General features: G+C 43.0%; 1 protein-coding gene across 1 annotated transcript in view; it reads left to right on the top strand.

The window, feature by feature from the left end:
• Window positions 1–1,641: 1,641 nt before the first annotated feature.
• LOC143300050 (uncharacterized) overlaps window positions 1,642–12,587 on the top strand; it is an 11,055-nt gene continuing 109 nt past the window's right edge. Inside the window, exons 1-5 of the mRNA XM_076613605.1 lie at window positions 1,642–1,700; window positions 4,574–4,750; window positions 8,591–8,906; window positions 11,201–11,258; window positions 11,780–12,587. The exon at window positions 11,780–12,587 is cut by the window's right edge and continues 109 nt beyond it. Of these exons, the coding sequence (XP_076469720.1) occupies window positions 1,642–1,700; window positions 4,574–4,750; window positions 8,591–8,906; window positions 11,201–11,258; window positions 11,780–12,375 (1,206 nt within the window). The 3' untranslated portion in view covers window positions 12,376–12,587. The remainder of the gene's footprint in view (window positions 1,701–4,573; window positions 4,751–8,590; window positions 8,907–11,200; window positions 11,259–11,779) is intronic.

Below are 12,587 nucleotides of genomic sequence, written 5' to 3'. Positions count from 1 at the left end.
ATGGCGGGAGCCTTGTGTTGTTATGCGTGTGATTTTTAAATTTTTATTTATTATTGTCTTTTTTTTTCCTTTTTTTTTTTTTTTTTTACATGGATTTGTAAGTTCGATAATAACTTATTATTGTCCAACGATAATACCTTATTATTCTCTACTGCAATTTCGATTTTTTTTTCCAGTTTGAGTAAGCTACAAGTGCTCAGATATGTGGGGGGTTTTCTCCTCCATACTCCCATGCTTATTTCACCACACTGTTCATATAATTTATTTGAAATGCTTCACATTCCATTATACCACACTATGCTCTTTAATAAAACAAAACGTGTGTGTGATTCTAAAAACTCACCTATACTTGTTATTCCAATCGAAGCGATGATAGCAACGGTTTAGAGTTGTGTCCCTTAGTGAACTTAATCTAACAAGAGTTGGGTGCTGCTTTTCTAAAAGCATAAAACGAAGTTTGATTAAGACGATAATTCAATGAGAACCCTGGCGACAATTTCAACAATAATCATGAGTACTTTGTTGGAAAATAGTCCACGAAGAATGATGCTACTCTCACAATCACGGATATCAACTCCTGTCTGATGGAACTATTTTGACAAACCCGGATTGTGGATCCATGATCTGACAACAGAGATATTAATTAAATAGGGTGGAGCAGAAACACAGATTCCAGCTCAGCCAATAGGGTACCGCGACACGACACTGGTCGAGCCATGAGTAAGTTGTCTGGCGAGGAGGACAAAATGATGTAAGCAGCTTTGCGTTCAAACTGGGAGTGACGTCACACATTCCTGGCGTGGGTTAGTTGTGAAAACTGTCGTCTGCTGTAGCTTGTGTGTGAAACAATTTTTGAAGCAAGCATAGCGCTTGGTCACACACACACACACACACACACACACACACACACACATATATATATATATATATATAATAATAAGCAACAACAACAACAACAACAAAACATAAAAAAATACTCACAAAAAACAACAACCCCCAAACAACAGCATACACACGCCTACGCTCGCATGCTCATGACAAAACACAAATGAACATGAGAACAGAAGACCCGTGTACAATTTCCAAATAAAACTGAGAATCTTTTCGAAGAAAACATGATTTTGGAATTTCTAATATAGGGCAAAGTTTTGGTGATAGGGGCTTTTTTTTCCCTTCCAAATAACCTACCCCCCGTCCCCCACTCCACCACCCTGAAGCCATATTCATGGGAACGTTGACGCAACATGTGCCCATGCGTAGTGCGTGTGTCGACATATCATGTAGGTCCACACACGTGTAGATGTGTTTCTATGAGAAAATGTATGAGTATTCTATTTTTGTTTTCCTTACAGGTGTTCGCACGCGCTCGCGAGTAATCACTTATAACAGTCTGGTGACCGAACACTAATTGCTCTGATTAATTAGCAGACAAATTCATAAAAGCAGCCAGCAACACCTGGCACCTTGTCTGGCAATAACTACAATGTGGGCTGTGCAGACACGAGACTAAAATTATTCCATCGCTGACTGAGATACATCTTGCACATGGCAGCTAGAATGAACGTGTGTGGGGTGTGGTGGGGGGAGGGTGCAGGGGGGTATCTTGACTTTGGTATAAAAGCCAGTACCACCGCCGGAGTCATGTCAGGCTGGATCGACAACCAAAGAGCAGAACGCAAGCGACGACACCAGAAACGATGGTAATCTCTCTGTCTGTCTGTCTCTCTCTCTGAAGATTGGTTGTGGAAATATTATTCCTGAATATCGTAAAAACGAATCAAGCTTTAAATGATATAATGTGAACTTTCATGATTTACTTGTGAACTTTTTGTATCTGACACAAATGTATTTCATTATGTGTAAATGTTGTATTGATGATGATTCAGTATTAGTCGAGCTGTTCCTCTCTCTCTGCTTCTGTGTTTTTTCAGGACATTCCAGATGAATAGGCTACATCTTTTTCCTCTTCTTGAATATGAAATAAGAATATCCTGTGTATATCATTATTTTCTCGGTTTTTGTCTTATTCTGTCTTATCTTATCTTATCTTAATCATTTATTCATTCCTTTATTCATTTATTAGTTGATTTACTTTGCATAGAGCCAGATGTAAAAAAAAAAAGAAAAGAAAAAGAAATAAAGAAAAGAAAAGAAAAAATGTAATAGGCCTAATGCTCATTCCGCTTCCCTCATGAAAGGTAGTTCGTTTCATATTCATTTCTCTTTCAGCTTCAAGATCGGAAAATTTCAAATTTAGCTCATCTCATTTTCAGTGCAACATAAGTGTACCGGCCGAAGCCTCTTTTTCGCTCTGTATAACAAATCATCAATGGGATAAATCCTAATAAAGGTTGTCTTCGAGAAAAGATTGTATCCTGAGCAGCCTTGTGGTCATTTCAGTTTGTTCGATATCTCTTCAAACCCTTTACGTCATGATTTAAAAAAAAAAAAAAAAAATCAAGAACGCCCTTACAGTTCTTTTTTCTTTCTTTTCTTTTTCCTGTCATAGTTGGACTCTTGACGTCAGATCGAAGACTTGCAACGTTATGTGAATCCGAGTGGTTTGATTTAAAAAAGTGATCCAAGATTTGCAGTGTACATACTAATGTAGGCTACTTCCTCGCAGTTGCAGACGAAAGCCTTTGTTTGGGTCACTGAATATTTGAATCAACATATTGGGCAGGTAGTAGACCTCTTTCTTCCTGGAAGCATTATGCACCTATAGTATTGTAAATTTCGGATAACTGGTGGTCTGTGTAATCCGCATAAACCCTGACCTCCACCCACCCCCACACCTGTTTATCATTGTTTTATTATTTTTAAATCATAAAGCCCCCCCCCCCCCACACACACACACACCCCACCCCTTGCCCCCCATTCCCCCAAACCCCCCAAAAGGGGGCACTATTGATATTGAATTACATAGTTATGAACATAGTGAACGTGTTTTTTTCTCTGTGTGTTGTCTTCCAGGAATACCTGAGCCTGCTTACCTTGCTCGGTATCACTCAAGGAACCACAAGTGAGTGCAGTGCGTGTGTATGGAGTTGTGTTCCCCTCCCTCCAACCCGTAACTGCCCCAACCACACCCCTAACCCCACATGTCGATGCTAGCATAGTCTTTCAGTTAGAAAGAAAATCCCTGTTTTTTTTTGAGACAGAAGTTTCCTCTTTTGCATTCCCTATGATCTCTTTCTCTCTCTCTCTCTCTCTCTCTCTCGTTTTTTTTCTTTCTTACTATAACATTGCTGCACTGACTTCAGTGTTGAGACGGACCAAACATTTTGAGCCACCCCGAACTGTTTGAAGAGCACACTGGAAGAAGACGGAGGTGTAGAAAGGAAATCCCCAAACCCTCCCCTACACTAAATATTCATCTGTAATGATGGACCAGGAAAACTCCACTAACATGGAGTTGCAACATGTGCTCAATTAAGCCATGAGAACATATCCGTACTCAACTACAATGTAGCACACAGAGCCATTCGCCCCCTCAGAGAGAGAGAGAGAGAGAGAGAGAGAGAGTATCTCTGTATCAGTGACCTCCCATACACATAATCTTTTGCCGATCTTTCTTTTCCACAGCACCACTGCCAACCACAGCACCACCACCACCAGCAACCACAGCAGCAGCACCAGCAACTATAGCACCACCAGTAGCAACAACAGCACCACCAGCAACAATATCACCAACACCAGCAACAACAGCACCACCACCAGCAACAACAGCACCACCAATAGCAACCACAGCACCACCAGCAACAACAGCACCACCACCAGCAACAACAGCACCACCAGTAGCAACAACAGCACCACCACCAGCAACAACAGCACCACCAGTAGCAACCACAGCACCACCACCAGCAACAACAGCACCACCAGTAGCAACAACAGCACCACCACCAGCAACCACAGCACCACCAAGCAACCACAGCACCACCACCAGCAACAACAGCACAACCAGTAGCAACAACAGCACCACCACCAGCAACAACAACACCACCAGTAGCAACCACAGCACCACCAGTAGCAACAACAGCTCCACCAATAGCAACCACAGCACCACCAGCAACCACAGCACCACCAGCAACAACAACAGCACCACCAGCAACAACAGCACCACCACCAGCAACCACAGCACCACCACCAGCAACAACAGCACCACCAGCAACCACAGCACCACCAGTAGCAACCACAGCACCACCAGTAGCAACAACAGTAGCAACAACAGCACCACCAATAGCAACCACAGCACCACCAGCAACAACAGCACCACCAATAGCAACAACAGCACCACCAATAGCAACCACAGCACCACCACCAGCAACAACAGCACCACCACCAGCAACAACAGCACCACCAGGAACAACAGCACCACCAGGAACCACAGCACCACCAGCAACCACAGCACCACCAGGAACCACAGCACCACCAGCAACCACAGCACCACCAGGAACCACAGCACCACCAGCAACAACAGCACCACCAGCAGCAACCACAGCACCACCAGCAACCACAGCACCACCACCACCAAACACAGCACCACCAGCAGCAACCACTGCACCACCACCAGCAGAGGCAAATACGACAGCAGGGGCGGAGACAACACCACCGTTAGCAACAAAACAGCCACAACCAACACAAGAACCGCCGGCAACAGCTCCAACCCAGGCAGTTGCAACAACATCGCCAATGACATCCCCAACCACGACTGCAGCCCCAACACCAACAACAACCGCAGCAGCGCAAAGTCAGAGCGACGAGGATGACAGTGACGAAGACGACGACGATGATGATGATGATTAGAGTGAACGATATGTTCACCATATGAGGGGATATGTCCATAACCATATGAAGGATATGACGATCGATGACCAATGTAGCGATGACAAAATGGAATGACAAGAGAATGAAAGCGAATGGAATCATGGGGAAACTCTTCTTTTTTCTTTTTCTTTCATTTTTTTTCTGAAGAGTAATAGGGAGAGCCTTACTGATAAAAATCACAAGAGAGGTGGTGGTGGTGATGTCATGAATCAGTGAAGAAAAAGGAACAAAGAATTGAAGTATTGACGTGACGTGTGTGTGTGTGTGTGTGTGTGTGTGTGTGCGTGCGTGCGTGCATGTTGCGTGCGCAAATGTGTGCATTAGCATTTTACGCTGTTGTTTTACAGCCAGTTTCAAGACGTACCACCTCGAACGAAGAAACCTTCACCAAACCAAGTCGTAAGCACCGAACAATGTGTCCTAAAAGACCCTGGCCAATAGATCGTTAAACTCAATAACTGTCAACAGTCAGTCAAGCCACACACACACACACACACACACACACACGCACACACACACAACAAGATGACACTACAAGACTACCTTGTGGACACAGTTCATGAAGTACCTGTCACTGTCGTCAGGTGTGTCACAGGTAACGTGACATCGCGCCAGGCACAGCAGGCCCGGCTAAGGAGGAAACTCACTGACAATACAAACTGCTGATAGAATGTTCCATGTAGGGAGTATGTATGTATGATAGTCAGTCGTACCTTACTATGACCAGCAGAGCAGCAGAGGAGACAACTGCTGTCCCAACTATCTGGGCTTAAATTTGATTCAAATGGAAGAGTGTCTTGCCCACGTTACATCCCCTATTCTCTCGGCCAAGAGCATTTTAGAGCAGTTGGCGTCGGGATGGTTTCCTGTAGGGAGTACCTCGCTAGCATCAGAAAGACGTGGGCTTGGTTACCTGGGAGAACTTGGCAGTGCTAAGTTTGCTTAACGTTTAGTAATTCCACAGGCTTAGGACGACTCTTAACTGACACAAAGCAAACTTAACGGTGCGAAGGTCCCTCATGATCCCTGGTCCTGGATATTTTCTGGTGTTGAGTATGATGTGCGTACCTGCAATGGTTTATGGCTTTTTTCCCAGTTTGATGTTGTAATTTTGTTATGCAATAATGATATCGTTAGTCCGTCACGGTTGCGACGTTAGACCAAACTGGCCTCTTCGTTTCGATTTTCAAGGAGGCTTGAAAGCGTATATATGAACTGATCTATATGCAACACCACATGTGCGTAAAAAATACTAAAAGGAAGCAGATGCTGACCTTAGCATATGTATATACTGGCCTAAGCATACACTGGATAAGTCATGAGAACGAAACAAATTCTTTGAAAAATAAAAAAATATAAAAAGTGAGAGAAAGGGAGAGAGAGTGTGTGTGTGCATGTGTTTGTTTAGTGTGTGTGTGTGTGTGTGTGTGTGTGTGTGTGTGTGTGTGTGTGTGCATGTGTGTGTATATAAGCGTGCGCGCGTGTATGTTGTGTGTGTGTGTGTGTGTGTGTGTGTGTGGTAGCGCGCGAGACCAGTGAAAAAAAATTTTTTTTTAAGACAAAAAAGTAAGCAAATAGGAAATCAAATATTAGAAGATAAAGAAACATACATGGAAAGCAAGTGATTCAAATAAAGTAAGAACGAAAATGGGGCACCCTCAGCGAGCTTCAGTTGCGCTCACTCACACACCCTGTACACATCCTGCAATGAACTATTCCTGATTGAAATACAGATGGAAATTACAAAAAGGTGTACCCAAAGACTCGTCACACACGTCTTTCAGCCCATAATCCGATCCACACACACACTCACACACACACACATACAAATATAATCATAGAGAGAGAGTGAGAGATATAGTCAGAGAGAGAGAGAGAGGGGGGGGGGGGGGGAGGGAGAAAGAAATGTGGGTTTGTGTGAGTAATCGTAAATTTTCTGGATTTTGTTTGTGCATGTATGTGAGTGTGTGTGTGTGTTGTGTGTGTGTGTGTGTGTGTGTGGACTCGTGCGCATGTGTGTATATTTGTGTGTGCGTGTGTATTAGAGTACTATGGCGGGAGCCTTGTTGTTATGCATGTGATTTAAAAAAAATAATTATTATTGTCATTATTAATTTTTACATGGATTTGTAAGTTCGATAATACCTTATTATTGTTCACGGCAATTTTTTTTTTTTTTCGATTTGAGTAAGCCACAAGCGCTCAGATGTGTGGTTTTCTTTTCCCCTGTATACACCCATGCTTATTTCACCACACTGTTGATATAGTTTATTTGAAATGCTTCATATTTCATTATACCACACTATGCTCTTTGATAAAACAAAACGTGTGTGTGATTCTAAAAACTCACTTAATACTTGTTATTCCAATAGAAGCGATGATTGCAATGGTTTAGAGTTGTGTCCCTTAGTGAACTAAATCTAACGAGTTGAGTGCTGCACTTCTAAAAGCATAAAACGAAGCGTGATTAAGACGATAATTCAATGAGAACCCTGGAGACAATTTCAACAATAATCATGAGTACTTTGTTGGAAAATAGTCCACGAAGAATGATGCTACTCTCACAATCAGGGATACCAACTCCTGTCTGGTGGAACTATTTTGATAAACCAGGATTGTGGATCCAAACCATAAACAGTAAAACATTAATTCATTTAACTTAAAGCTTCTCCTGTGAGCTAACGTCTGTGTTAATGACCTTAATCGGGTAAAAGAAAAAGAAATGTGATGATTAAAGCTGTTTTCCTTTCCTAGGTGACAGTGAAACAGAAAATGACTTGAGTTTTGTCAGACGGCTGAACGCTATTTGGTCCATGCTGCAACTAACAGGTGAGAATACTGATGTTTTTCGTTTATTTGTTTGAAATTCATAAGTCTGAATGGCACCACATCCATAAAGATATCCCACCCTCACTTTTTATGATGTTAAGTGAAAGAAAAGTTCAGATTCAGTAAATATTTTGTACTTGGGCTCAATTGTTTTGTTTGTTTGTTTGTTTGTTTTTTCCATTTGTCATTAAAATATTTAGGGATGATGATTCTAACATTTTATCTGTTGAAATATGCAACCTGATCGGGCTATTGTTGTATTTTACTATCCTTTTTTCACGGCAGATTTCTGTGTGAAATTCAGTCTGCTCTCTCCCCAGGGAGAGCGTGTCACCACAGAGCAGTGCCACTCTTTCTTTTTTCTGCCTGCAAGTGAATTTTTCTTATCAAGAGAATTTTTGTACAGAATTTTGCCCAGGATAACCCTTTTGTTGCTATGGGTTCTTTTAATTTTACATGTGCAAAGTGCACGCAACACACTGGACTTTGGTTTATCGTTTCACCCAAATGACAAGCATCCAGACCACTACTCAAGGTCTAGTGGAGGGGGAGAAAATGCTGTTGCATGTGGGGGTTTGATCCTGTGCACTGAGATTCTTTCCCTCCCATGGCAGACTCATTACTACAAGGCCAACACTCCCACCGTATTACACACACACTTGAACACACAGCCTCTCAGACAGACAGCATCTATCACCACAATCTCCCTGTGCACGTTAAATGATGGGAACTTGGACAAGGCCGGAGCTTCCTGTTATTTGGAAGTGTCTGGGTTTGTTGCAATTTACCCATTAATTACCTGTGTGCTAGCTGAATCGATAGCATAAGCAGCATTGAAGCTGTGTACCTTGTCATATGTAGAGAGTTGCCACTCTTTATTGTTTGTTAACCGTTAAATGATGGACACAAACTCATTCAAGAGTTTTCCCGCCAGGTGTATACTGGACTCGACCCTGCAGAACAACAGAACTGGGTCAGAACAGAAACTGACCCTCCAGGCTTTCACGTTCGTGGGAACCAGCAGCATCGTCTTTCTGCACTGTGACGTCATGATATGTAATGCGTCAGACACGACGTCACGCTGCCAAGAAGGCTGCCTTCAACCCGCCTCTGTTCGACGCAGCGTGGAACGTTCTGCAACGTTTCTGGAACAAAGGCACGTGTCTTTCGGACCTCTGCTTGTTCAGCAGTCTGGAGAGGAGGAAGAGGAGGGGAGTGAGGAATTCAGTGTCAATGACGGTGATGACGTGGTCTCACAGGAAAGCCAAGGTTTCTCTGATCTTTATTAAAAATTAAAAAAAAAAAATCTCAATATGATTGATTTGAGCTGAATCCAAGACTTAGTGCTGGTTTTAACATATTTTCATAATTATGCACACACACACGAAAGATTTTTTTTTAAGAAAAAAAAAAGAACAGCTGCTCCCTCTATCTGTACCTCTGTCTCTGTCTCTGTCTGCCTGCCCGTCTCCCAACTCAGTCTCTTTCTCTCAGTCTCTGTCTGTCTGTCTCTCACTCTCTCAGTGTCACACATACCTATACATGCGCGCGCACATACACAAACACGTTCACAATCTCTGTCTCTGTCTCTCTGTTTCTCTCTGTCTGTTTTTCTCTCTCTCTGTCTCTCCATCACACACACACACACACTCTCTCTCTCTCTCCTCTCTCTCACGCATACACACATTCACTCACAAACACACACGCACATGCACAGAGAAAAATATTATGTATATACATATATGTATGTACGTATATTTATACATGTATATATATTTGTGTGTGTGTGTGATGCAGAGGCGGATTATAAACTATGTTATGTGTGTACACACACAAACACACACACACACACACAATCACACACACGCTCCCCCCCCATCTCTCCTCTCTCTCACATATACACGCAGTCACTCTAGGAAGACATTGTCGGGAATGGCCAGAGGGCCAAACTTATGCGGAAGTGAAGCTACTCATAGAAGAAAACAGCAAAGAAGAGGACATCATCATATACACAGATGGCTCAGTCACTAAAGACCAATCCAGTTGGGGATTCACTGCAAAACAAAATGGAAAACCAAGGGAATAGAATGCTGCCTACAAAGTCACAACCTCCAGCCTAACGATGGAAGTTGCAGCTGTGACACATGCCCTCCAGTGGCTATTGTCTATCCATATGCCCGGAAACCATTATGCCATGATTCTAACCGACTCAATGAACCTCATACAGAAAATTGAAAATGGAATGGGAAGCCCAGAGTGGCATAAGTCACTGCGCAACTTTCAGATTAAAAAACGTACATGGTCAAACTGCCCGGGACATGCAGGTGTTAAGGGAAATGAACGAGCTGACAGACTTGCTGGTAACGCAACAACAACGAGCGGCTTACATCTAGAAAAATCGGAAATCCTCAGAAAAGTCAAAGAATATCAAAAAGAACAGGTACAAGGCCATCACACCATCGATCGCCTCAAAGAAATAAAAGCAGCGGCCTTAAGTCTAGCATGAAAGGAAGACCACGATGCTTTGCAAATCAAACAAATATCGGCATCAATTCCAAACCAACATTGCGCAATTCCAGATGAATAGGCTACATCTTTTTCCTCTTCTTGAATATGAAATAAGAATATCCTGTGTATATCATTATTTTCTCAGCTTTTGTCTTATTCTATCTTATCTTAATCATTTATTCATTTATTCATTCCTTTATTCATTTATTAGTTGATTTACTTTACATAGATAATTTGTTTTACCCAGGGAGCCAGATGTAAAAAAAAAAAAAAAAAAAAGTAATAGGCCTAATGCTCATTCTGCTTCCCTCATGAAAGGTAGTTCGTTTCATATTCATTTCTCTTTCAGCTTCAAGATCGGAAAATTTCAAATTTAGCTCATCTCATTTTCAGTGCAACATAAGTGTACCGGCCGAAGCCTCTTTTTCGCTCTGTATAACAAATCGTCAATGGGATAAGTCCTAATAAAGGTTGTCTTCGAGAAAAGATTGTATCCTGAGCGAGCCTTGTCCTCGTTTCAGTTCAAACCCTTTACGTCATGATTAAAAAAAAAAAAAAAAAATCAAGAACGCCCTTATAGTTCTTTTTTCTTTCTTTTCTTTTTCCTGTCATAGTTGGACACATGACGTCAGATCGAAGACGTGCAATGTTATGTGAATCTGAGTGTTTGATTTAAAAAAGTGATCCAAGGTTTGCATTGTACATACTAATGTAGGCTACTTCCTCGCAGTTGCAGACGAAAGCCTTTGTTTGGGTCATTGAATATTTTAATCAACATATTGGGCAGGTAGTAGACCTTCTCTTTCTACCTATAGTATTGTAAATTTCGGATAACTGGTGGTCTGTGTAATCCGCATAAACCCTGACCTCCACCCCCCACCCCCCACTCCCCCACACCTGTTTATCATTGTTCATCATTTTAAAAGCATAAAGCCCCCCCATTCCCCCGGACCCCCCAAAAGGGGGTACTACTGATATTGAATGATATAGTTATGAACATAGTGAACGTGTTTTTTCTCTGTGTGTTGTCTTCCAGGAATACCTAAGCCTGTTTACCTTGCTCTTACTGGCGGGTATCGCTCAAGGGGCCACAGGTGAGTACAGTGCGCGTGTATGGAGTTGTGTTCCCCTCCCTCTAACCCTTAACCATCCCAACCACACCCCTAACCCCACATGTCGATGCTAGCATAGTTTTTCAGTTAGAAAGAAAATCCCTGGCTTTTTGCGACAGAAATTTCCTCTTTTGCATCCCTATGATCTCTCTCTCTCTCTCTCTCTCTCTCATTTTTTTCTTTCTTTCTATAACATTGCTGCGTTGAAACGAACCAAACATTTGAGCCACCCCGAACTGTTTGAAGAGCACACTGGAAGAAGACGGAGGTGTAGAAAGGAAATCCTCCAAACCCTCCCCTACACTAAATATTCATCTGTAATGATGGACCAGGAAAACTCCACTAACATGGAGTTGCAACATGTGCTCAATTAAGTCATAAGAACATATCCGTACTCAAGTACAATATAGCACACAGAGCCATTCGCCCCTTCAGAGAGAGAGAGTATCTCTGTATCAGTGACCTTCCATACACATAATCTTTGCCTATCTTCCTTTCCACAGCACCACCACGACCAGCAACCACAGCAGCAGCAGCAGCAACTACAGCACCACCAGCAGCAACCACAGAACCAGCACCAGCAACCACAGCACCACCAGTAGCAACCACAGCACCAGCGCCAGCAACCACAGCACCACCAGTAGCAACTATAGCACCAGCAGCAACTACAGCACCACCAGCAGCAACCACAGCACCACCAGCAGCAACCACAGCACCACCAGCAGCAACTACAGCACCACCAGCAGCAACCACAGCACCACCAGCAGCAACCACAGCACCACCAGCAACAACAGCACCACCAGCAACTACAGCACCACCACCAGCAACCACAGCATCAGCGGCAGAGACAGCTACGTCAGCAGCGGCAGAGGCAAATACGACAGCAGGGGCGGAGACAACACCACCGTTAGCAACAAAACAGCCACAACCAACACAAGAACCGCCGGCAACAGCTCCAACCCAGGCAGTTGCAACAACATCGCCAATGACATCCCCAACCACGACTGCAGCCCCAACACCAACAACAACCGCAGCAGCGCAAAGTCAGAGCGACGAGGATGACAGTGACGAAGACGACGACGATGATGATGATGATTAGAGTGAACGATATGTTCACCATATGAGGGGATATGTCCATAACCATATGAAGGATATGACGATCGATGACCAATGTAGCGATGACAAAATGGAATGACAAGAGAATGAAAGCGAATGGAATCAGGGGGAAACTCTTCTTTTTTCTTTTTCTTTCATTTTTTTCTGAAGAGTAATAGGGAGAGCCTTACTGATAAGAATCACAAGAGAGGTGGT

This window comes from Babylonia areolata, chromosome 25 (genome assembly GCF_041734735.1).
Source record: "Babylonia areolata isolate BAREFJ2019XMU chromosome 25, ASM4173473v1, whole genome shotgun sequence".
In the NCBI taxonomy this organism is placed as follows: Eukaryota; Metazoa; Mollusca; class Gastropoda; order Neogastropoda; family Buccinidae; genus Babylonia; species Babylonia areolata.
Note: the sequence above shows the minus strand (reverse complement) of the source record. Positions and strands in the feature narration are given on the sequence as shown.